Consider the following 26,212-nt stretch of genomic DNA (forward strand, 5'->3'; position numbering starts at 1 on the left):
ATCGAATCACGAATTCCTGCTATGGGGAGCCTAAGAGACTTACCCACAACACTTGTGAAGGTTAGTGGCCGCCGGGTGATGAAGAAAACGGTGGGAAATCGAAGAATTCCGGCGTTCTTCACTTTTCAACCCTATCACCAAAATACATCCAAATCGGCTCAAATCCTTCGGGAATGAGCAAACAAATTGGAGGAATGGAATGCTTGTGAGCTTGTGATCGTAATGGTACTACATGCATACCTTGATTCGGCTCATAGAGCGTGGATTTGAGGGAGAAAGGGAGAGGGTGCTTGAGAGAGGAGAGAGGGAGGGGGCTCCCTTGGCTTGCACGGGAGAGGCACGGGAGTGAGGTGGGGCTGCTGTGGAGTTGGCAGCCGAGTGAGGGAGAGAGAGTGAGGTGTGGGGCCGGCCAGCTGGTGGGTCCCACATGCTAGAGAAAGAGGTCCGTTTCAACTGCGAATTCAATTCTTTTCTCTCCCGAATTCGATTCTCTCATCCGATTGACATGAAACGAATTGCGCTAGAGTTATAAAACAAAATTACACAAAATTAAACATAATGCTTAAGAAGCATAATTATGCTTAATTATGTGATTATGGAATTTGGGACGTGACACTTCATAAGTATTATGTTTGATTTGGAGTAATTTTGTTTCGGATCATTAGAGCACTTGTTTTTAAGTCAATTGGATGAGAGAAAGGAATTTATGATAGAAAAGAAATAAATTCGCAGTTAAAACAGGCTTCTTTCTCTAGCATATGGATCCCACATGGGTGGTCAACCACTCCCTATCTCCCTTGGGCAGCAGCCACACCTGCTCCCTCTCTCTCCCTCACTCCCCCACGCCCTCTCCAACTAGCCAAGCCAAAGGAGCCCCTCCCTCTCTCAAGCACTCTCTCCTTCTCCCCACAAACCACCTCAAGAGAAGGAATCGAGGTATGCATGTGTTACTAATGTGATCCTTAGCTCCTAAGCTCCTCGTCCATCCAATTCATTTGTGTTTTCCCAAAGGATTCGAGCCGTTCTTTACTCATTTTGGTGTTCTTGGTTGAAGCATAAGGAGCATTAGCATTCTTCCTCTTCCCGAGTTTTTCCACCTTTCCCTGATGGTCACCAACCACGTCAAAGCATCTTGGTGAGTCTCCTAGGCTCCCATGGCAATGATGCACATTTTGGTTGGATAAATTTTGAGTTTGGAGCTTCGATAGCGAGGTTGCAACGCTTTTTGTGTTCTTGATGCTTTGGAGCAATTTCGAGACTTTGGATGAGTGTAAGTCATGGAATCGAGTTGTTGTGTTGGTAGATAAAGTTTAGAGTCCATAAACTAGTGCAAAACCTTTTCTCTTTGGATTGAGGAAGCTCGCAAATCAAATCGACCATTTCTCCCCGCGAAGAAATGCTCTTTGCAGCAACCCAGATAGTCTGAGAAGAACTCGAAGGTTCTAGGTAGCCCAGTGAAACCCCGTTGAATTGTCCTCAGAAATTGTTAGGGTTTAGGGTGCGTTTTGGGTCTAGAAACCTTTGTATAATGTATATCCATGTCTATGGAGGATAGACTCGCATGATAGATTCAACATGCGAGTCGAATTGGCCGTGGAAAACCATTGAGAAGTTCAAGTTGGCCCAACCCGGATGTTCTAGATTAAACTCGGAGGGTCCAGGTAATTCACGGTGCTTTTAACCGAGCACCCTCGCTCGGAGCCTCACCTGGATAATCCTTCCAACCCGGAGATTCCGGATATAGCCCGAAGGTTCCGGGTTAATTCGATTTAGATTTAGCAGAGCACCCTCACTTGGAACCCCATTCGAACATTCTGGCCTAACCCAGAGGTTCCGAACTCAGCCCGGACATTTCGAGTTAATTCAAAAAGGGCTAACCGAGAACCTCCGTCCGGAGTACAACCCGGAGGTCCCGGAACCCGGATGTCCCGAGTTCAACTCGGAGTCTCCGGCCTCCTGTTAGCTTTCGGAAGTCGTTTAGATCACAAAGTTTGTTATTATTTCACATGTCTTGCACTTTTAGCTTGTTGTTATGCATATTATAACATACATTGTTGTACCTCATTCATGCTTATCATTGCATGCGTTCTTATTTAGTGAATGAAGAATCGGAGCGTGACGCGAGCGTGAGCGAAGGCGATGCCAATCTACCATAATTTTGCGAGTATTGCGTGAGTAGCATTAGACGGTCACCAAAGCAGCAAGGCAAGCATCTAAGCATATTTCTCCCATTAATTTGGATCAGATGTGTCTAATATGATAACATATGTTTTATGTATGTTTGCATGTTATTGAGTCGGTGTCGGGTTTTGGTATGGGTAGAACCTATATTGATGTATTACATCCCTTATCTTGAGATATTGATGATCCATATCCTTGTAACTAGGGTTTAACTTGATGTTGTCTAATTCAAAGTTTAACCGAATTGCTTAGCCATGCTTAGGTTCTTCGGTAGAAGTCGAGCGGTGAAATGAATTCATCGTTCGCGAGCATAGACTTGAATTACTATCACAATTATAACAATGTTGGGTTTATAACGTTGGTTGGATGAGTAGTGAGGATAAGGCAAGAGGTGAGAGGTGTTATGGGTGTTTTCTTCTGCCCTGATGTGGAGTTCTCCAGGGTAGGTCGAGAGAGAAACCCGGATGCCATAGACCACTTGCATTGTTTAAGCACCGTTCATCTGTGCTGTTGGCATTAGCACTTTCCATGCTCACCACATATCGATCTAATGGTAAGATAAGCCGAATATCATACGCCGTGCTAACACTTGCCGTGTGTCCCTATGACGCGTAAGAGAAAAAGAATAGGAGAAACAAGGTGATGGGGAGTCAGAGGTGTTGTCGGAGGGTGAACTCCTCGAGCGGGGATCCGGAGGGACCCCTTCGAGATTCGGCCGAGGGGATGATTCTGAATCCGCCTTGGGGATGAAATAGGTGGGAACCGGTCGGGCCGGTGGACATGGAGATTTATACAGGTTCGGGCCGCGCGGAGGAGTAATACCCTACTCCTGTGCGTATGCTATTGTATTATGAGGGCTCTTGGAATGCTCTACCCTGGATCTCCAACTCTCTAGAGCTGGTATGTATTACAAAGGTATTTCTGTCTATCTATCTCGAGCCCGGGTCTTCAAGCGCCGGACTCTCTGAGCTTGGTGAAGTGCTCCTTCTTCTTGCTTCTGAGAGACTGTCTGCCCGAGAGACTCAGCCTCAGCCTTTCTAGCCGTTGCTCAGCCTGAGAGACTCTGCCGTTCAGCCAAGGATCCATTTTTCTTGATGGAGTGCTCCCCCTCTTATACAACCGGGGGAGGCTTGCGTGCCCAGCCTTGGGGCACAAGTTCCTGTAAACATAAATGGAGAGAAACCATTATGGCGCTACAGTTTGATGTTACAGGGGTTGACAACACACCCTGTGAGCTGTCCCGTCGGCCTTCACGTCCTAGCTTTAGCATGTGCAGGGGAGGGGGCCCGCCGGGCAGCCTCTGAGCCATCCCGCACGCCGCTCGGTTAGAGCGGGTCTGACACAGTAGGGGGGTAGGCGATAAGCCTCGTTGCATTGAATGCCCCCATGCCTCTCTGCCAGGCGGTGGCAGGGTCTGACGATAGGCGTGGGGGAGGTGGTCGGAAGTGACAGGCTATGGTCCTGTTGAAGGCAGCATCGGGCCTCCCACCGATTGACACCTCACCGTTGAACCCTTGTGGGGTCCAGCGGCAAGGGGCTTCTAACGTCGTCGGGGAACTGTGGGTGCCCGGGGGCCACACCCCGAGCACCCCCTCCCGGTATTGTTCATCTTGGGTCGTCGGGGGACTCGGGTGCTCAAGGGTCACTATTCCCAGCCCCGAGCACCCTCTCCCGATACTGTTGGCTTCGTGTCCTCGGGGAGCTTGGGTACCCGGGGGCCACGTGTCCATGGCCCCGAGCACACCGCCGCCCGGAACTATCTTCCTCAGGTTCTCAGGGAACTCGAGTGCTCGGGGGCCACTGTTCATGGCCCTGAGCACCCTCTCCTGGATATGCCTTTCCTTGGTCCTCGAGGAATCGAATGCTCGGGGGCCACTGTTCACGGCCCCGAGCACTCTCTCCCGGGTCTAACTGCTCGGGTCCTTGGGGATCCGAGTGCTCGGGGGCCACTGCTCGCGGCCCCGAGTACTCTCTCCCGGAACTGGGTGATTGGGTCCTCGGGGAACCGAGTGCTCGGGGGCCACTGATCCTGGCCCCGAGCACCCTCTCCAGGTACTGTTCATGATTCTATTCACATCTATGTATATTATGGTTTCAATTGTATCTATGTTTATGTTGGTGGTTATGGTTTAGAATGATACTTTTAGGTATAGTATAGTTGCTCACATTTGTATGTCAAATTGTGCTTTGCATCAATTTATTTAACCATGTGGCTGTATTCTTGCTAACATCCAAATGCATAATCCTTGGAATCAAGTTATCTATAAGTACACATTATGGATTAAGGCGTGACATCGGCTGGGGCGGTGGTTGGCAAACCCGGCGAGCTCAGCCGGGTGGGGGCAGCGGGCTAGGTTGGCAGGGTGGCGCTAGGGTTAGGCGAGTGTGGTGTCGGGGGCGGTCGGGCGAGTGCGGGTGGTGGCGATCTCGCCAGGCCTTATCTACTTTTTTTTCTCTCTCACATCCAACGGTCTAAATTTATTAGGCTTGCCACGACTGGACCGAGTGTCCAAACAAGACGTTTAATAGCAAAATGTAATCTTCTTGATGAGATCATCCGCAGCCTCCGATCGTCCATCTGAGCAATGAATCAAAAGTCAAAATTAAACTCCTCGGTGCATCCTGTTGTCAATTTCTGAAGTTTGAAAATTTTCAGGTATTACAAGAGGTGTCAACATGTACTATAAAAATTATCACATTTTTGTCTCTAAACTCAAGATGTTCTGAATAATAGTGGCAGGAAGCTCTTTGAATTGGAATTACATCGTTTTTCATATGAATGTCCTTGATAGCTTAGATAATCAATTGGCAAAAGCGCTGCTATGTTTGATAAAAAAATTGCTAAAGAGCGTCTATCGAAGTTATCTGGAGGTGTTGCTGTCCTCGAGGTTTGTTATTTTTTCCGAAACTGATGCATGGTTGAAGTTCATTTTCTAGTCCTCTTTAGTATATGCACTTAAACTGCAGATTGGTGGAGCTGGCGAAGCTGAAGTTGGTGAGCAAATGATAGGGTAATAGATGATCTAAATGCTGCAAGGGCTGTTGTGGAGAAGAGTATTGTGCCAGGTTGTCATAATTTTCTTGAGTAACTTCACATCTTACATTTCCACTTGCTTTGGCTTATTTCATTACTTGCTTTCTTATTATTTTGCCTTATTTTGCAACCTGACCATATATTTTATGTTCTCTTCGATTCATGTGTCTTGACAGGTGGTGGAGTTGCTCTTCTATATGCCACTAAGGAGCTCGACCAGATTGGCGCAGCAAATGAGGATGAAAAGACTGGAGTTCAAATTATCAAGAATGCCTTGAAGTTGGTTCTTTTATTAATTCTGTAACTTCATGCACTTGGTTATTTGTCTCCTAAACCTACAATGGTTCCTGAATTTCTGCAGGCTCCCTTGATGACCATAGCTGCAAATGTTGGTGCTAATGGGGCCATCATCATGGGAAGCTAATTGTACAAGAGGATCTTAGTTTGGGCTATGATGCAGCAAGAGGTTTGTGTAGTTTGACTATGTTTTAGCAGTTCACTCTAAATTTGATCAGCTCCAACAAATACCATGCCAAGTCTCTTGCATCACAATTACTAAGAGACACTTTCTCGATGACGACAAGTTCTTCTATGACGACTGATGAACTGACATGATCCAAAATTTACCCATACTGTGTACAGTTCATAGCTACGTAGTTTCCCTCTTATGATCTGTTAGAATGCATGATCTTTGCACCATCCGTTTTAGGGTCCTCTAGATGCTGAACGAACCAAACCATATTCATCAATCTGTCATAGTTATGGTGATATAATTATGTAGTGTGATACCTTCCATTTGATTCAGTAAGTAGCTACATCATATAATAACTCATATCTTTAAAGCACATATTTGCTACTATACATATAGCTCATATATCATAACGTTATTATATTATTAGCAAAATATTCTTTTTCATAATTTTATATAAATAGTCAAATAACTAACTAACAGTAATTCTGTTACAGGATCCTGGTTCGGCTAGGAGGATCCATGTGCTGCTGTTCTGCCATTCCGTTACATCTGTTGTGAATTTTGTTATATATCTCAAACCTATATATCCAGTGAACATCGATATAATATGTACTATCCTACTTGTATCCCCCCGCGATTTATTATGTCTCCACTTCCTATGTAGTAGATTGATGATCACACAGCTCAATACACTTTTAACGACTATGTCCTTTGCAAATTCATGCATATTATCATGTATCATTGCAGAAGGATTTAGCTAGCTAAAAGGATTCTCTTTCTTGTGTTAGCTGCTTATGCTAGCTATTATGAATTTATTTGTGTGCTTGGCTGCAAGTATTCCACAAGGATATAGGTAGCTAAAAGAATTTTGTATTTGTTGAAGATGGCTGACCTCTAAGAGGAATTCCTAGCCAGACTACTACTTAAAACGTCTTCTATCAGGTTCCATCAAGGTTGCACGCATTTTTTAATAGATATCCACGGGGACAAGGCTTCCAACTTTCTTTATTCATAAACAAAATTGAAAACGGTAGGCACCGTCCTGTACCTGTGCCAATTCATATGGGAGCAAATTGCATAATTCATCATGCCTGCTCTGAGAACTTTTTTATTTTTATATTTCTTAGATAAAAAATTACAAAATAGTTATCCGTTTTAAAAAATTGTACATCTAAACTACTGTCGCATGTTGGAAAGGCGGTTTACCGATAGTAGCAACTCATCTCCGGCCGCGATGGCTTGCCGGCCACCATGGGAAAGCCATCACTCACTTCCACCACCTCACCCTCTCACCCGCCACCTCCAAGCCGCACCAGAGTAGCTTGCTGCCCCTCGAGTTCTCGACCCTTCACGTCAAGCAAGTCGTCTCCACTTGATGGCACAAGAAGAATGGGGAAAGCTCAGGGGCCTTACAGCTTAATTGCACCACCCATCCCCACCTCACGTTCAACGCACTTGCCTCTCAGTCCAAACAATACTAAGGTTAGTTACACTACATAATAAATACATGTGATATATATTAGGAAATGAGTAGGCTACGCTAAAACATATAAAAATTTCTCTATCGCGTTTAATCAGAAAATCATATGAGAAAGGGATCATTGATCGTTACCGCTAAATGCGCAGTGCAGCAGAAGAAGAGTCGTGCACGTTCATAAGGAGGAAATAGTCAATCTCGTGACGAACTGAGCGTCTCCTTCTAGTGTCTTTATCGTCGATCAATACTACAACAATAGTAGCAACACATCCACAGTATCCACACGTACAGAGATAGAACGTCGTACGCTAATATACTAGCACTGCACCTGACTAGAGTTTCACAAGGAGGCTGGGAAGGGGTGGCATCCAAGGTTTTAGGGTAGCGGAATCCCTACGCTCACGGCCTCTGTCTCCTCTTACATAGAGCACGCTAATAGACCTTCTATACTTATAATTCATTATGATTCTAATCCCTCATAGATTAAAATCTAATCAAGCCCCCATACAAATTTAATCCGAATTGATGATTCCTCTAAAACATATCACCAACCATATGTATTATCAAATGAGACTGACAGCACTAGCGTTAACAATAGAGGGTCGACACATGTATACCACCAAGCACGGCGCCACTTTCTAGTCCAATCTATCAGACTCCCCTCTTGTCTTTCCTGCAACAAGATATGGAAAACCAACAATCTAACCAACATGCACGACAAAAAAAAGGTAAAATTAGGTGGATACTATAAAAAAATGTTTATATTGGAAACCATCAGCTGTGAGGATATATATGAATCCAGAACCTACATATCATTCTCATACCAATAATATTTTTTAACTTTTATAATACTACCTAGTAAAAATTATCCAGAGAAAAAGATAGCACCCACGTTTGCTCTAGATTTTCTCACCGCAAAAGCGAAGCCACGACAACGGAACAGCAAGAAAAGGACGGCCTTGTTCCCTCTAGATTTTCTTCTCTCTACAAGGGCACAGTCGCAACAAGGCAACGAATGCCGAGGGCAACCACAATAATCTCCCATGGTCAAGACTTGCGAGATGCCCCGCTCGTACAAGCCACACGAGGCCACAGGCCAGGCCGTAACCCGCAGGCGCCATCGAGCACTTGGGCATCGCCGCATCGGCCCGGAGTCCAGCTTACACGAGTACATGACGCCCCCATGACGGACGCTGAGCTTCCAGAATTCGAGCCGAACGGGGAGTCAGGGACGGTCGGCCGCGGAGGAGAGCTAAGATCATCTCCAATCGTGGAGCCTTCAGACATTGTAGCTGGGGATAAACTGGTTAGATGCAGGCGAGCTAAGATCCAGTCTCTTCATTTATTTTGTTAGTCTAAAATCTTTTACGAAGAATTTTTTTTCTCTTTAGTGTTTTAATGATTTCTCTTTATAGTTTTTATCATGCAGGAATTTTTAAAGTCATTAGAAGTATTCTCTTCTTTTCTTTTACAAATCATTTCGAAGAGAAATTATTGAAGAGAATAAAAATAAAGAGAATGAAAATAAAAAGAGGAATCGAAAAAAGAACAAAATAAAGAGACTGGATGGAAATTTCTAACGAACACGCGAGACGAGTGAGTCAGCCCGCACGCCACGCGACGCCAGTCATCGGTCAGCGGTTGCGGGCCGGTCTGGGCTTACTAGTCTTCTCCCCGATGAGAGCAACGAGGTTTCTCACCAGCTTCCTTTCCCATCCTCCTCCGCATCACTGGTGACGACGCTCTGGGTCAGGATGGCGTGCTGGATTACACGCGCGGCGCACGGCAGAACAAACAAGCAAGCAGTCAGCAGCTCGGGTAGGACGTGCTGCTTTCAGTGGGCCAAACGGGAGAGTTAGCGCCGATCAATGAGGCCGTTAGTCGCTGGGTTGTTGGCCGTCCTCTCGAACGTTTTGAGCACAGACGTGCCGGACGGCCCTGGACACTTTACGTGGTCACACGTGCGGCAGTCGTGCAACGCCCACCGTTCTTAGTTGCTTCTCCATCTTTGAAGTGAATAATTGGCTAGAACTCGAGCCTGGCACTGTAACAAACAATCTCTATCCAGTACCGCACCCTGTGCAAGACTTTTCCCCGTATGACCGGCTTGACTAGTAAGCGATGCATGTGGGCAACCCACTACATGTCAGATAGACTCGACTCGAGGGTCAGCCGCCGAGGCCGGTCGCCATGTTTGACCGGACCTACTGTTGTTAGTCTCGGGTGGCTGTTATAAAGATTCTCACGAATGGAAAGCGACTCCGACCACCAATGTTCGTTATCTAACCGGTGGGAGCAAAATGATGGGCGCTGCAAAAATCAGTGTTGTTTTCTTCGGACGACGTACGTAGACCGTCCGATCTAAATATCAATCTATTTCATCTTGGATCTCCTGTTCGTTTCTTCCCCTTCAACGTTCTCTGTTGGCAATCTTCAGCCACCTGTCGATCCATCTGTGATGACAACTCTATCACTGGATCTATATCCATCATCCTCATCGTGCTTACTCGACACAACGTGACATCCCCACCCCAGTGCTAGCTTAACCCACAAAATCGCGACCAATGGTGTCACCACCACCTTACCATCCCGTCTGACTCCTCCACTTGGCCGTCCTGTCTCTCTTGAACACCTCCTCTAACCCTCTCCCCCTCCCAAAAAAACATGAAACCCTAAAACCTTGCCGTGAAACTCCAGCATGGAAGCTGTCAACTGAAATCGCTTTACGTTCACACTCATCGAGAAGTTTCTCGTTTTCATGAATCTGAACTTAGGATGCATACAAAATGATTAATTGGCATCAGGCCAGTACTGCTCATAGTTTAAACTTCGGACTTCTAGAGCAAAGACCCAGCTAAGTGCGGTCTTCCACTAACCAGCCTGTACGCCGAGCATTCCCTGCAACACAAAGCCGTTCCGTCCTAATCACTCCAAATCCAAAGAAAACAACGTGCTTAGTCCAGCCATTTTCCTTTTCTCGAACACTAATCCGGGCAGTTTGAAGCTTCGCAGCAAGCACCTAGCCACCAAAATCCACGCAGCAAACAGAACGGGACAGTAGCAATCAACGGTAGATGAAGCATACAAGAACCACACCTTTCCCGCCGCATTTGCTTACCGAAACAAACCGAACTCCTTCCCCTCTTTCCCGCGCACACCACGGCGGCGGGGCACACCCACCCACGCGGCCACGCCACACCACGAGACCGGCCGAGACATGGCAACACCGCGCCGCGCGTGCGCGTCCGCCTGCCTCCTCCTGCTCGTGCTCGTGCTGCCCTGCTGCCTCCTGCGCCGCGCGGCCGCGCAGTCCCAACCGGCGGACGAGGCGCAGCTGCTGCTCCAGATCAAGCGCGCGTGGGGCGACCCGCCGGTGCTCGCGGCATGGAACGCTTCGGCCGCGGGAGCGCACTGCGCGTGGCCCTACGTGGGGTGCGACACGGCCGGGCGCGTCACGAATCTCTCCCTCCCAAGCGCCAATGTCGCGGGCCCATTCCCGGACGCCGTCGGCAGGCTCTCCAGCCTCACGTACCTCAGCGTCTACAACAACAGTATCTCCGGCGCGTTCCCGACCTCCCTATACCGCTGCGCGTCGCTACAGTACCTTGACCTGTCGCAGAATCACCTCGTTGGGAAGCTCCCAGCGGACATTGGCCGCGGCCTCGGAGCGAACCTGACCACGCTGGTCCTCAGCAACAACACATTCAACGGCACCATCCCCGCGTCGCTCTCCAGCCTCCGGAATCTCCAGTATCTCGCGCTGGACACCAACCGCTTCGCCGGCACCATCCCATCCGAGCTCGGCGAGCTGACGAGCCTTCAGACATTGTGGCTGGGGACAAACTGGTTCGACGCAGGCGAGCTGCCTGCGTCGTTCAAGAACCTGACCAACCTAGTCGACCTCTGGGTGGCGCAGTGCAACCTCGTCGGCGACTTCCCGAGCTTTGTTTGGAGCCTCAAGAAGTTGCAACGATTGCAATTCTACATGAACAACCTCACCGGCGACGTGGTGGTTGATGGCTTTGCCGCGATGAGCATGACAATAATCGACGTCTCGATGAACAAGCTTACAGGAGTCATCCCGGAAGTGTTCGGGAGCCTGGAGAACCTCACAACATTGTGCCTCTTCCAGAACAATTTCTCCGGCGAGATACCTGCGAGCATCGGTCGATTGCCGTCACTGACGTTATTGAGGCTGAACATTAACAGGCTTAACGGTACGCTCCCGCCGGAGCTCGGGAAGCACTCGAAGAACTTGTCTTATATTGAGGCTGATGACAACGAGCTCACCGGCGCAATCCCGGAGGGGCTGTGCGACGGAGGTCAGTTCAAGTCGCTCACCGCCTCACGCAACCGCTTGAACGGCTCCATCCCGGCAGGCCTTGCCAACTGCTCCACTCTCAACGACCTGCAGCTAGACAGTAACCAGCTCTCCGGTGAGGTGCCAGTGGCTCTGTGGACGGCGACGCAGCTTCAATACGTGCTCCTAAGGAATAACCGGCTCAGTGGGAGCCTCCCGGCGACGATGTACTACAGACTTTATATGTTACACATAGAGAACAACCAGTTTGGCGGCAGCGTTCCGGCAGCGGCTGTTGCGCTCCAGGTGTTCACCGCCGGGAACAACCAGTTTTCCGGCGAGATACCAGCGAGTCTTGGCGACGGCATGCCGCTGCTGCAGACACTGGATCTGTCCGGTAACCAAATCTCTGGCGGGATCCCGAGAAGCGTTGCTAAGCTAAGGCAGCTGACGCAGATGAACATGAGCCGGAACCGGCTCACAGGCGAGATACCTGCTGAGTTGGGCGCCATGCCGGTGCTCAGCGTCCTTGACCTGTCGTCAAACAAGCTCTCCGGCGACATACCGCCGGCGCTTGTAAAGCCGAACCTCAACTCCCTCAACCTGTCCTCCAACCAGCTCAGCGGTGAGGTCCCGGCCGGGCTCGCCATCGCGGCCTACGACCGCAGCTTCCTCGACAACCCCAGCCTCTGCACCGCCGCTTCGGGATCCGGCTACCTCACCGGCGTAAGGTCCTGCGCCGCGGGGTCACAAGCCGGCGCCGCTTCTTCCGGAGGCGTTTCGCATGCGCTCCGCACGGGCCTCCTGGCCGCGGGCGCCGCGCTCCTCCTCATCGCTGCGGCCTTCGCCTTCTTCGTCGTCCGCGACATCAAGAAACGGCGGCGCCTCGCGAAGCAGGACGACTGGAAGATCACGCCTTTCCAAGCTCTGGACTTCGGGGAGGCGGCCATAGTCCGGGGGCTGATGGAGGAGAACCTCATCGGCCGCGGCGGCTCGGGGCGCGTGTACCGCGTCACCTACACCAACCGGCGCAACGGCAGCGCCGGCGCGGTGGCCGTAAAGCAGATACGAACCGCTGGGACCGTGGACGAGAAGTTGGAGCGCGAGTTCGAGTCGGAGGCGAGCATCCTCGGCAACGTCCGGCACAACAACATTGTCAGGCTGCTCTGCTGCCTCTCCGGCGCCGAGTCCAAGCTCCTCGTGTACGACTACATGGACAACGGCAGCCTGGACAAGTGGATCCACGGTGACGCCCTCGGCGCCGGCGTAGGGCACCCCATGGCGAGGGTCAGATCTGTGCGGCGCACGCCCTTGGACTGGCCGACGAGGCTCAGAGTGGCCGTCGGGGCCGCGCAGGGGTTGTGCTACATGCACCACGAGTGCACACCGCCCATCGTCCATCGCGACGTCAAGACGAGCAACATCTTGCTGGACTCAGAGTTCCGGGCCAAGGTCGCCGACTTCGGGCTGGCAAGGATGCTGGTGCGGGCTGGGGCGCCTGAAACGATGTCCGCCATCGCCGGGTCGTTTGGCTACATGGCTCCCGGTAATAATCTCTACTTGCTACTTCCGGTCGATTTCAGGCCCATTTTGCCGGATTGTGTACAGTAACTTGGGTAGTAGAACTGTAGCAAATGTCACAAGTTCTCGTGTTGCCGGACCTTATATTGGATCATTCGTGCTTTTTCTGCAGAGTGTGCTTACTCAAAGAAGGTGAACGAGAAGGTAGACGTCTACAGCTTCGGCGTCGTGCTCTTGGAGCTCACCACCGGCAAGGAGGCCAACAGCGGCGGCGAGCACGGCTGCCTGGCAGAGTGGGCACGGCACCACTACCAATCAGGGGGAAGCATCTCCGATGCCACAGACAAGAGCATCAGGTACGCAGGGTACTCTGATGAGATCGAGGCCGTGTTCAGGCTAGGTGTGATGTGCACCGGCGATTCGCCGTCGTCGCGGCCAACCATGAAGGACGTGCTGCAGATCTTGCTCAAGTGCAGCGAGCAGACGCACCAGAAAAGCAAAACAGAGCACGCCCCGGTGTATGAAGTGGCTCCGCTCCTGCCGCCTCAGCGAGGCAGCCGCCGGAAACAGCTTTCGAACGGCACAGAAATTGGCATGGAAGAGAATAGCGACTTCGACAGCATTGTCTGAAGAAAGGAGCCGACCATTCCACATGCAAGCAAGTTAGGACAGCGTCAGTCAACAGATATAGTGATACTTTAGTGAGTACATTTTAGCAGAGTACAGCAGAGAATTATGCATCCCAACTTGTCACCATGACCTTGACTCTACACTAGGTACAGGCTTACAGAAGGGTTTATGGCATTAGACCAATCAAACAGAAGAAATAGTAAATGTTACGATTTTTTTTTTCCAAAACAAAGGCAGGAGCTCTGCACATCCATTCAAGAATAGTAAGGTTGTATCCGCTCTTTATTCTGAAAGATTAAGATTACACAAATAAGCACTGGTTGGTTTGCGATATCGCATCATGTATCATGATACAAACCTAAGGGAAAGGGAAAAAGAAATGGCAGGAAAGGAACGGCTTCATTCAAACCTCCTCTTCAACTTCTCTGCAGTTGCTAACGCTTGTTTCATGTGATATCTCCAAACTCATTGGCCATATACTAGCTATATCCCTCTGCATAGGCACTCAATTATGCGTCTGCAGAATAGCAATAGGAGATGCGAATCGCACGGGAGGACCTCTCGACTGAAGGCGGGAAATAAGAAGGAAAACAAAAGGTTATACTCGGAGCTTAGTCCCTCGAGCTCCAAGGAGGCTAGGACTATTCAGCTTCAGCATACTGGGAGTGTGAGGCTGCAAGAAGTACAGCTCCCATTCCTGAGCCATCGTTGGCCAATTTGACAACCACAGACGAGGCAGCCTCCTCCCCGAGCAGGCCCGCAAGCGTCGCTTCTAGGCAGGCGCTGAACTTCGTGTAATGCTCGTATAAGCCACCATCCATAGCAATGACAGTCCTTTGCTTTTGACTACCATCACTTGGCACTTTGTCCTTGCCGAGCTTCTTTAGAATGCCATATATACCAGCAGCAGCCAGGCGTGCACCTCTCTCTGCGACAAGGTCGCATACATGAAGAGTAATGTATCTTGCTTCGAGGGAAGTATCAGGAACCTAAAAATAAGTTCAAGAATAACACATAAGGAATCAATAGTTCTTGAAGAAAACATTTAACACCCTCTTTTGAAAATTTGCATCATCATACCCCCAGAATATCCTTCAGCTTAGCCCCCAGGTGTTTGAGATCATGTGAGGTGTCATGATGCATGGCCGACATATCCGGCGTTCTGCAATATCACAACCGCAACTTCATTGGAAAAGGCTTTTGTTGTTACACAGGACTTACTGCCGAATTCTGTTTCACAAGTTTGTTGGCAGTGTGATCTATCATACATAACTGAGGGTTTTCTGCAATTAGATATTTTCCAACTAACAAAAACACAATCACAATTGCCACTTCTTTGGTTATTCCTTAGATTAGCCTATGGGTATGATTTTAAGGGTGCAGATGGGCAGTGGCACAAGATTTTCAATTTCTTTTCTCATTATTTTGGGAGAGGTCAGCCGTGAATTTTATAGGTCAGGCCGTCGGAGACTACAAAGCTCAATAATCCCAAAGGCACCTCTGTCGTATTGACAATTTCTCATGATTTGCTAAATCGCTGATTATATTCTGGGGTGGAGTGAGAGCTGTCTCTCCAAATAGGGTGGCTTCATTCTGTGACCCAAAAAGTGGGAAATTACACCAAAAGCTAGATGATCGATGGATAAAACATAAAGGTGCACCTCAGTATAAATAGTTGTTCCAATTTTGGAGGAACAACATCCCCAAACAATGAAGCGTCATGAGCCAATTTCAGCAGAATCCTTCGCACAATTTCTCCAAGATACATTCCAGAAATCATTTTTTCATATACCTGAGGAAAGAATACAAAAGTTCTGTTCAACAACCAAATATAGTTAGAACAAATAGATAAAAAGTTTCGCTATTTGTCAGTTGCTTTTATATTGATAGGTGGGGCAAAGCTACATGTAGCTTGGGTGGTACATCAGTCACCTCTAAATACTAAATCATAGGCATTTCATGAAGATATATTATTTATGTATTTTAAAAAAATATTTCTAGCCTATGCAGGCGCACAGGTCGATGGACTAGTAGGTTAAATAGACATACCTGCTCGCCAGGGTTCAAACTTTCAAAATCCAGGGCAGTATCATACTCTGAATGAGGAAGATTATCTGACCTGAAGTTTCCCCATTCCATGTTGATTACCTGCAGCATAGCGAAAAGACCAAATGCAATATTATTATCTGGTTGAAAATCATAAAACACAAAAACTACAGACTTACATTGGATGCATACAATCTGACAAGGTCCAAAGACCCGTAATATTCCAAGCATGCGAAGGAAGTCGGACACTAACCATATTCCCCGATCTAGGTAGCAGCCCGTTCCATTTTGGAATTGCATTTACATGCTCCACATAAGCTGCATTCGTGCCAGTGCCCAATATTACAGGAGCAACAACGTCATTATCGACATATCTCCCGCCGGCCAATGTGCCTACAGTATCATTAACCTGTGCAAAAATGTTAGTTGTCACTTTACACGATGTTTGAAAGTATTTCCCTGTAGTATGTGTCCAAAACTTTACTTTCCATCAACACAAAGCATCTTAAAAAACCAAAACCAGTATAAGAATGCATAAGGAAAGGGCAATGTCTGTGTTATACACGCAACAGCTGGACATGCTAATACTTGAGATGCTAATATATATCAATTAACAAATGAATTTACTTACCAGAGCTGTAACTTTCATATCAAGACCCTGCCTCTCCATAGCCCTACTCAATTCAGCGACAACATCTTCCCCAACCTGAGCTCATATGAATCGATAAAATCAATACCATATTCAATGTTGGATACTTGACAGTTGACACTGACATCATGAATCCTGAGAAACATAGATCCCTTTTATCACTTAAGGAGTAATCTTTAATTCTTTATGAATATGATCAGAAATAGGTCAAACAAAAAAGCATACACATATGAAGCACCAAAATAGTTCACAGTAGTATTGCACTTTTCATTAAAATAACATGGCAATATTCTGAAAGAACAACGCTAAACAGCAGCTGGCTGCTGGCCTGTTGTTTGTGCAGGGAGTTCCATAGGTCAGAACAAAGCAGCATGAATCACTGGAAGCTACTCTTGTATCCATTTAATAAGAGGTTTCGTGAATATGGAATGTGCAAAGCTAAATTACCACATTGGATGATCAGGAAAAAGACAGGGATTGGAGAGAAATCCAGATCTTTTTTTTTTGAGGCAACAACGGTGGGGGTTACCCACTGAATTTTTTCTCATTGCAAAAAGAAGTGACATACAAAATACAAAATACAGAGGTACCACCAAGAGGTGGGCGGAGTTACAACAAGGAGGCGAACAAAAGAAGCCGGGGGGGGGGGGGGGGAGGGAGGTTTGGGGGTGCTTATCAGGTGATTACATCTATCAGGGTAGCACACCAATCCAGCACGACATCTATGTTGACCGAAGAGGGGGCCCGAATGACCCAGAGGCAGAGATGGTCGCGAAGCAGTAGCACAGTGTTCACGAGGTTCAACTTAATCCCATCGAAGATCATGTGATTTCGTCGTTTCCAGGCGACCCAGAGCAGCAGGAGGATGACCGTGTTGCAGAGAGGCACGAGCCATTGATTGAAGGCAGAGTACACCAAGGGGCAGAGGGCATCCAGGGAGCTTACGGGCCCAACACCAGACATCACGTGAGTCCATAGTTCGGTAATCCCAGGACAGGAAACGAAGAGGTGGTCAATAGTTTATGGGGTAGAGGGGTAGTAGGGGCAAAAAGGAATCGGGACGACGCCAACCGAGTGGAGGAAAGCCTTGGTTCGGGTGTTACCATGTCGAAGAATCCAGAAAAAGATTTGGACTTTCTTAAGAGCAACATTGTCCCAATTAAACTCCTGGAGACGTGTGTCTTGTCCTGGGGGGTAGATCATCCTGTAGGTCAGGGCTATCTTGAAACCCGGTGCTTCTGCACCTTTCATCCATCTGACATTAGGGTTGTCTCTCAAAGACAGGGTGGCCAAATTACCATTTAGCATTTCGAGGTCCGCCCTGGCAAAGATTGTGAGACAAGGCTAGAGTTCTAGGTTGAGAGTGCCGCCCGCTAGTGCCTCAGCTACCAGGATGTCTTTAGCTTGCAGTGTGAGAAGGCAGCGGGAAGGGCCCGATGGAGGGGTCCTAGGGAGGTCCAATCATCGTACCAGAAGAAGATGGTTTTGTCGTCCCCCATCTCAACAGAAGTGATTGCCATGTAGAGAGGCATGAGGCGCGCAAGGGTGTTCTAGCAAGGCGTGTATGTCAACGACGAGCGGAACCCGGTGTGGAAAGGGTTGTAATGTTGGATGACCCACCGAGACCAGGGCGTGTCCTCCCTAGGAAGAGCTTATGTAGGAACTTGAGCAGCAAACTAAGGTTCTGGGAGTGAAGATCCTTGAGGCCCAGGCCACCGTCTTCTTTTAGGTAGCAAGCTGAGGCCCAAGCCACCTAGCAATAGCCACCGTTGCAAGCACTTGCTCCCTTCCAGAACATAGCCCGACACGGTTTGTCAATCTTCACTACAGTTGATTTTGCGAGCTCGAAGACAGCCATTGCATAGGTAGGAAGGGTTGAGAGGACAACGTCCGTCAAAGTCAGCCACCCCCCATACGTTAGAAACCGAGTTCGCTATGCCGGGATCTGATGTTGAACCTTGACATCCAAGTAGTCAAGGGACGCAGTAGGCAGTTTCTTCTCATAGAGAGGCAATCCCAGGTAGGTTTCCGGGAAGATCGATACAGTGCATCCAAGGATAGCAACAAGTTCCTCACACTCATCACCTATGACGTGTATCGGAACAAAGGTACTCTTTTGGTAGTTTATCTGCAGTCCAGTGGCTGCACTAAAGTGGATCAAAATTGTCCTCAGGGTCTGCAATTGCACAAGGTCAGCTGGCAGCAGGATCAGAGTGTCATCCGCATATTGGATGATGGGACAAGGGTGGTCGGGCAGGAGAGGGTGCCAAATGGAGCCATCCGTCGTCGTCAGTCGCTACAACACATCAGCGACAATGAGGAAGAGATATGGAGAGAGGGGGTCACCCTGGCGCAGTCCCCATTTGCATTGGAGCCACCTCCCAGGAACACCATTCAAGAGGATGGCAGTTCAACCTGTTTCCAACAAGTGACGGACCCACCAGCAGGTCGCCGAAGCCACGACTTTTGAGGATCAGATCAAGCGCGGACCATTCAACGGAGTCGAAGGCCTTTCTGAAATATAACTTGAGGGCAACGGTGGGTACCCTTCACTTCTGACAACATTGGACAAGCTCCGCAGCAAGGATGAAGCTCTCGGTGATGTTGCGTCCTTTGATAAATCCGGTCTGGGAGTCAGGTAGGAGGGGCATGATTATTGATTGCAGGCGAGTCGTGAAAGCCAAGTTCTGCAGCGAGATAGGACGAAAACCATCAGGAGTGGTCACGTCATCTTTCTTTGGAAGAAGAACCATGTAGGATTGATTGACGCTTTCCAGATTAGCAATCCCTGCGTGGAATTCATCAAACATGTACCTGATGTCATCCATGACCAGTGCCCAAAAGGATTTAGAGAAACCTGAGCTGAAGCCATCCGGGCCAGGGCTGTTGTCCACTCGCATATGCCACAAGGACTGGGAGATTTCTTCATCTGAGAAAGGAGCATGCAGATGGTCAAGGGAGCTCATATCTGGGTAAAGCTCGGAGAGGCCGAAGTCCCAGTGGGTTTGCGAAGAGGTCCCTAGAAGCGAGGAGTAAAAATTGCCTAGGATCTTTTCCTTCCCATAATGGCTAAAGACCGGCACACCCTGGTCATGGATGACTTTGATCTGGTTTTTCCGCAGTCTAGCCGAGGCACTGGTGTGGAAAAAGCCTGTATTGTCATCGCTGAGCTTGCAAAGCTTGAAGTGACAGCATTGATGCCAATAGATAGAGAGATTCTTGTACTGATTTGATAATTGTTCCTTGACCAAATCCCTAAGAAGCGACTCGGCCTGGCTGAGGGGCTGCAATTCTTCCACCACGTCTAGAAGGGAGATAACTTGTTTGCAAGCGTAGACGATGTCACTAGGGCGTTTACGACGTCTGGCCCACTTTTTTGATCCAGCTCGGACCCATTTGAGCTTTTTAGAGAGGCGTTTGGGGGCACATGCGATTTGGTTGACCTTCGCACCCCGGACTTGGTGCACCAGTTCTCTGTAGTCTTCGCTCCCAGACCATATACGCTCATATCTGAAGACTTGAGAGACAGGGGGAGTGGAGGTGGTCGTCACCAGCAGGGGGACATGGTCGGAGGTGGTCCGAACCATAGAGGTCAAGGTAGAGTTGAAGAGCAGCTGACCCCAATTGGTGTTGATGAAAGCCCAGTCCAGGCGAACAAGAGTTGGGTTTGCCGGTTGTTGGACCAGGTAAACCTACGGTCCAACAGAGGTAATTCATGAAGGAGAAGCTCATCGACAACGGCATTGAAGGAGTCAACAGTGGGAACAGAGAAGTTGTCATTGTTTCTATCCTCTACGAACCTAGCGATGTTGAAATCTCCTAACAGCATCCACGGGCCGTTGATAACAGAGCTCATATGTCTTAGCTCAGAGAGGAAACGGTCTCGATGGGCATCTTGGCACGGGCCATAAACATTGGTGACAGTGAAACGGAGGTCGTCCACGACCGACTCAAAGGACGAGGTCAAGGTGTAGACGAGCTCAAGGTGCGAGATGTCGCCGGATAGTGTGTTGTGGCCAAGTCATGAGTAAACCCCCGGAAGCACTGGTCAAACATTTATATCTACAGGAATAGAACACGGGTGGGAGGAAAGTGGCGGCCTTCAGGGCGGGAACGTCCGCAAGTTTGGTTTCCTGGAGACAGATAAAGTGGAGGTAACGATGATCCACAAGATTGGATTTCACATCTCGGCACTTGTCTACATCACCTAGCCCTCTAACATTTCAGCTGCACATATTTAGTTTTTTCAAGCTAGCAGGCTCCATTGAACAAGTTGCAAGCACCAGAGAGATCAAAGCTATAGCACGCAACCTGAGCTAAAGCAACTATGGATAAGGGTGGTTGGCAGCCAGGGGGTGGGTAACAAGGGACGATGCAAGTAGCCTGGCTATTTACATCAACACAACCAAAAGCAGGCGTCTCAGCGTCGCATAGCAGAAGAACATCAGAGAGGGATGCACTGAGCACTGGTACTCATGATGAGGACAGGCTGAGGGGCCGGCTTCATGGCGCATGAGAAGGCACCAAGGTGGATGCAGCAGCCAGCTGGAGAAGTTGCTTCTTGTCCAACCTGCAGCCGGTACCTAGGGCATGCAGCTGCTGGGCGGAGAAAAGAGGTGGTGGAGAGGCGGGCGCATCCCAGAGCTGCTTCGCTTTGAGTTCTAAAGCCTTCGCGATCATCGATTTGAAGTCCTGGCTGGCCCTCTGTTCAAGCCTTTTGCTCGCGCGACAAGCAGGAGGAAAGGCCCGACGCTTGCAGTGCATAGGGGGGCCAGAGAAGGCACCAGATTCGTTGTTGAAGGCAGGTCACTGTTGACCGTGCAACAGCTGCACCGGTGCCCTTGCATGGCGTGGCCATCTCTGCGCAGGCCGGCACGAAAGCACCCGGCAGGCGCACAAGAGCCAAGTAGTTGAGGACGCACGAGGCCACCACGCTAAACACAACGTCTGCAACGCACAGCTCAGGCTCGGTGAGGACCGCGCAGGAGATCTCTTGATGTCATCCAAAAGCCAGGGCCACATTCAGAATGGTCCCGACCGAACCGAAGAGCAGGTTCACCATCAGAAGGCCGAGTGGGCCGGTCGAGGTCGGAGCTTGAGCCATCTGGGGCACTCGGAAGAAGGCCGCCTCACCGTTCGGGCCAAGGAGGAAGATGTGGACGTTCCATACCGAGGTCATGTCTGGAAGCTGACCGGGAGGGGGAAGGGTCGTTGCAAGATCACGACCAAGGTCGGTTCACACTTGGAGCGGTCCAAGTCTGGGGTGCAGTGGCAGTGGATGAGGACAGTGAGGTCCATGCCACTTGGGAGGTTTGCCGAGGCCAAAGGACCTGCCACCACGACGCCACCACCACCCGCCGCAGGCGTGACTCCAGGGGCGCTTGGCGATAGAGCCTGAACGTCTGGTGGCGCATCAAGGTTGAGCGCGCCACCCCCAAGGCCGCCTTGAAACGGAGCGCTGTTGGCGTCGAAGTCGAGTGCACCAACCCCATGACCGCCTTGGCCAGGAGGGTTGTGCGGAGGCGACGGAGTGGAAGGCATGTTGCTGCCTTCCCCTCACCTACAGATGCGCCGAACAAGGGCGATAGAGCCGACGTCGTCTGAGTTCTTGATGAGAAACTCCCTCGGGATGTCCATGTAGCACTCGAAGCACGCTGTGACGAGGACGGCGGTGTAGTCCGCACCGGTCAGCGACACGTGAAACACGTGCAACAAGTTTCCCATCACGCTGAGAGCCACGTGCACGTGGTTCTGGCTCCAGTGCTCTATAGGGAAGTCCTTGAGGGCGAGGTCAATGAAGCCAAAGTGTTGGAACTAGAAGCGATTGTCGGCCTCCTCATGGCGTTTGAAGGTGATGGTGTGCTCCAAGACGCACATGGGGTCATCAGCACACAAGAACTCTCTAGCAGCATGAGAGTCGAAGGGGACCAGCGCAGCGCCCCTGCCGGACGAGAGAACCCAGTGGCAGTGTCCATGGTGGATGTTGCCAGGGGAGAGGGCCTGACGGATGACAGCAGCCCTCGAGGCGAAGACCGGCTCAACATAAGTAAAGGTGAAACAATGGAAGTCCTCCATGCGCACGGGCGGCATGAAAACTTCCTTGTGGCCGGGCCTGAAGCAGTCTTCGTCGGAGTCTGTCGGAGGTGAGTCGTCTGTGGTCTGGTCTGAACGCCCACCGCCTGGGACAGGTGCGCCAGGTGAAACCGGGGAGGGCGGAGGTGAGGGCTCGGAGACAGCAGGGAAGTGATTCAACAGGAGCGAAGGGGGAGGCGGAAGACCGTGGGCGGACAGAGCGACGACCGAGGTGGACAACATTTGAGGTGGTGTGGGTGGAGGTGAGGATTGGAGCTGGGGAGGCGATGATGGGGCTGAATGGGGGGAGGGAAGGAGGGTGAGTGGAGCGGGGAGGGAGAGGCTTGCAACAAGACGCTCGGCATTGAGGCGGCTAGTCGATAGCGTGGTCCTCAATGACCGGAGGAGCCACACAGCCGACAGCGAACGCGATCCATGCAGTCCCCGACAAGATGGTCTAGCCCGAGGCAGTGAAAGCAACGCTTCACCGGGGAGGAGGAGGAAGGTACAAGACATGGTGGAGATTTAATGGGAGGAATGGGGCGGAGTAGCTGGGGAGGAGGCTGCATCGGCCTAAGAACAGGAAGGCCGAGAAGGGGTAGAGAGAGCAGTCATGGACAGGGGGACAGCAGTCCCAGGCGAGCAATGAGCTGCAGCGGTGGAAGAGTCCTTGCCATGACGCGTGCCCACGCCGGAGGACAGGTTGCACACCCGCCGCAACCGGGAGGCACTGGTTGAGCCGTCTGCGTTGACGGGACATGCATAGCCGTCGCTGGGCCGACCAAAGGGAGCCAAAGCAAGGGTCCCACAGGTAGGACCGGCCATCTCCCACCGCGCCCTCCAATTTTGAAACTTTGCTTCTTTGCACGTGCGGGCTCGACGACGAGGAATATGTAGAACAGGGTGGCACTGGCGGCGAAAGCGTCGCGCATGACGAGGATGGTGGCGACATTTTGGTTGGCCACCGACGCTCTGAACGGCTCGTATTCAATCCGCATCACCTCGCCATGGTCATCCGGGAAGCTGAACCAGAAGGACAACACATTTTGGACGAAGCAAGAGTTGACGGCGTCCAACGATAGACCATGGGCAATCCAGACATGAGCCGAGACAACCGAAGGGGATGGGGAGGAGAAGACAGTGGAGAGGAAATCATGGAGAATGGCGGACTGGAAGAGGATTCCAGGCCAAGAACAACGGAAAGGGGTGAGAGAACCGGTCCCCAAGCTGAGGAGGTCCAGGTCGCCCGAGAAAGCTGGAAGAGGGAGCACGACCAAAAGCGATGATGGGAGAGGCGGGTGGAGGTGGAGAAGCTCCACGTTGGGGCGGTCCGAATCCGGAAGAAGGGGTGGGAGGGGGAGTAGTGGTGGTAGGGATGAAGGCGGGGGCAGAGGCGGGCGTTGCTGCGGTCTGGGGCCAAGCGGCGAACGAGAGCGTGGTGGACAGCGAGAGGGACGATTGCGTGGAGCGGCGGCGAGGGGGCAGAGGGTGCTGGGCATGGAGGAGGGCTGGCGGCGACTGGGAGTTAGGGCAGACGGAAGGAAGGGGAGGCGACGGGCGGGAGGAAGGGCGGCGAGTCGTTGCCCGTGGCCGCCACACGGGCCACTAGACACGCTTCATTTCGGGACAAAATGATCGAGAAATCATATCTTAGAACGAAAGCTAGCTTCTGATCAAGGCACTAGAACTATAAATAAGTAATGTAGTCAACAAAGTGTGAAAAGTCATCTTGCTTTTACCGTGCCATTGATGGAAAAGCCCTTGGTCCACTTAATTAGAGTGCCCGATGATATTGATGTTTGGTGCACAGGGAAAGAAAAGGTGAAACCCAGTTCTCTCTGCCTGCCCTCTGGTAGGTGGAAATCTTTTCCTTCAGTCCGGACGAATTTTTCCAACTCAGCAGCAATGAAATCAAACAGTTCCTGTATTCATCCTCTAAAAAATGTCAGTAAAATCTGCAAAAGGAAATTGTGCTGATGCAGGAGACTTGAAAAGAGACACTGGAAGCACTCACCGTGGAAGTCCCAACCATCAAGTGAGGGGGAATGGAGACCTCTTCGTATTGTTGCTTCACAACACGCTTCTCCCTTCCTCCAAGTTGAACCCGTATGACACGAAAGTTGGTCCCACCAAGATCCAGTGCATAAAACAGTCCATGCTCATCCCTGCAGAATGAAATACATCATTAAACAAAATATATTTTCTGTGGAAACCATAAAGAAAGATTTCATGAAGCAGGAGACAGATGTTACATTTTAAGGCATGTGTATGGGTATACCAAAAAGCTGATGGCTAAAACATGTCTTTTAACAACCTTTTCTATCTCAAAGTATTTTCATGGAATGTCCTCCTTTCAAACATAGTTGGCGCTACTGACTTTTCGCAATCTCCAAAATGTAACTGACTGTAATTTTTTTTAAAGCAATATATACCTAAGAAAGTATATCATTATCGAAGTATATCTATATGACAGATCCAACAATAAAACTTTCATGTGATCAATAACTTTATAGATAAATACTATTGGTCAAAGATTAGAAAGGTTGACTACATGTTTACAACAGTGCCAAGTATATGTAACAGAGGCAGTAGAAAAATGATAATGCTAATATTAAGTATTACTTTGGGGATTAGCCATGATGTGAAAAGGAATATACCATGATTCATGAAGGCGAGTCCAGCGTACGAATATTTGATTTATTTAAATAAGACAACGTGACATGCGATAATCTATGACACAAATCAGAGCAATTATGGAATGATCTGTAGGACTGACAAACATCGAACCCATAACTGTTCATTGCATAAATTATGTTCACCTGGGTGGCCTCGCGGTACCAGCGACAAACTTACACTCGGAACGAATACTGTAGACGAGTACCCAGCAACATGCCAACGTGTTACAATCATCTTTTACTCCCACACCACCATCGATCCAGCGACGGTGTGATGTCCAAGGTACCACACGAATTGTGAATGCGCCCACGAACCAAAACTCCACAGAGGAGAAACAAAAGGTCTTGCCCTTCTACCAGAATCAACAAGACCGCAACAGGATCAAACACAACCCAGCCTCCCCCTGATTCCGCTCCAAACCACGTCAAAGCAAGGCCTTTCCAATATCAAATGGCACGTATCCAATCTGGAACGATCCCACATTTCCACTGAATCAAGACCAGAATAACCCAACGGAAGACCGCAATTTTCCAATCAATTCATTCGCCTAAAACGCGCGCAAAAGAACAAGCGACTCTCTGGTCACAGCCGAGCCCTTACCCGGTGGGGAGGTTGTCGACATAGCTGATGACCATCTTGAGCGGGGCGTGGGGGTCGGCGCGCAGCCCGCGTTCCATCTCCTCAACCATGGCGTCAGCGATACCGCGCAGCAGCGCCGTGGGCGTCGAGAACCTCTGCTCCACCTCCTCGATCACAGCGGCGGCCTTCCTCTTCCTCTCGTCCTCCGCCTCCAGCCGCCTCCTCCTCCTCCGCGAAACCACCACCGCCGCGGCGGCCGCGGCGCACACCACCACCACCGTCCCCACGACCGCCCCCTTCCCCATCGCGCGCCCTCTCACCTCTCACCGAACCCCTCGCCTCCCAATCGAGCCGCGTGCCCGCGCGAACACTGGCCAAGCTCGGCCTCCGGGTCCTGAGCTACGCCACGGCAGCGGGCAGCCTTCCGTCTCTCTCCCCTCTTCTCTCCTCTCCTCTCTCTCCAGCTCTTTCTCCGCTTGCGTGGGAGCGGGACGGGACGACCGGACGAGAGCCACGAGTCGGGCGTTTTCCAAGCTAATAAATTCCCCTTCGTCCGATTGAGTTGTCGTGGAAAT

General features: G+C 50.1%; 2 protein-coding genes across 4 annotated transcripts; one reads left to right on the forward strand and one right to left on the reverse strand.

The window, feature by feature from the left end:
- The first annotated feature begins 9,949 nt into the window (after positions 1-9,949).
- On the forward strand, positions 9,950-13,943 carry LOC133908707 (receptor-like protein kinase HSL1). Its single transcript, XM_062350832.1, has 2 exons — positions 9,950-13,010; positions 13,158-13,943. The coding sequence occupies exons 1-2, from the start codon at positions 10,382-10,384 to the stop codon at positions 13,613-13,615; spliced, it is 3,087 nt and encodes a 1,028-aa protein (XP_062206816.1). The 5' UTR covers positions 9,950-10,381; the 3' UTR covers positions 13,616-13,943.
- On the reverse strand, positions 13,869-26,197 carry LOC133908708 (hexokinase-6). 3 transcript variants are annotated; one of them, XR_009908255.1, is made up of 10 exons: positions 25,659-26,197; positions 24,397-24,547; positions 24,122-24,304; positions 16,293-16,367; positions 15,915-16,070; positions 15,665-15,763; positions 15,277-15,407; positions 14,696-14,777; positions 14,174-14,604; positions 13,869-14,072 (listed from the first exon to the last, which is right to left on the reverse strand). XR_009908255.1 is itself a non-coding variant. In XM_062350833.1 (9 exons), the coding sequence occupies exons 1-9, from the start codon at positions 25,940-25,942 to the stop codon at positions 14,257-14,259; spliced, it is 1,509 nt and encodes a 502-aa protein (XP_062206817.1). In that variant the 5' UTR covers positions 25,943-26,197; the 3' UTR covers positions 13,869-14,256. The 3 variants fall into 3 exon arrangements, 2 of the variants coding, with proteins under 2 accessions (XP_062206817.1, XP_062206818.1); XM_062350833.1 differs by having other exon boundaries at positions 13,869-14,604; XM_062350834.1 differs by lacking the exons at positions 13,869-14,072; positions 14,696-14,777 and having other exon boundaries at positions 14,347-14,604; positions 25,659-26,194.
- Positions 26,198-26,212: the final 15 nt, after the last annotated feature.

This window comes from Phragmites australis, chromosome 2 (assembly GCF_958298935.1).
Source record: "Phragmites australis chromosome 2, lpPhrAust1.1, whole genome shotgun sequence".
NCBI lineage: Eukaryota > Viridiplantae > Streptophyta > Magnoliopsida > Poales > Poaceae > Phragmites > Phragmites australis.

Bases quoted from the DNA above. Each gene is read 5' to 3' on its own strand.
- LOC133908707 (XM_062350832.1), top strand. From the start codon at position 10,382: ATGGCAACACCGCGCCGCGCGTGCGCGTCCGCCTGCCTCCTCCTGCTC. The intron at 13,011-13,157 runs GTAATAATCTCT...CTTTTTCTGCAG, and splicing joins GTTTGGCTACATGGCTCCCG to AGTGTGCTTACTCAAAGAAG.
- LOC133908708 (XM_062350833.1), bottom strand. From the start codon at position 25,942: ATGGGGAAGGGGGCGGTCGTGGGGACGGTGGTGGTGGTGTGCGCCGCG. The intron at 24,548-25,658 runs GTAAGGGCTCGG...TTCATTCTGCAG, and splicing joins GTCGACAACCTCCCCACCGG to GGATGAGCATGGACTGTTTT. The intron at 24,305-24,396 runs GTGAGTGCTTCC...GGATGAATACAG, and splicing joins TGATGGTTGGGACTTCCACG to GAACTGTTTGATTTCATTGC.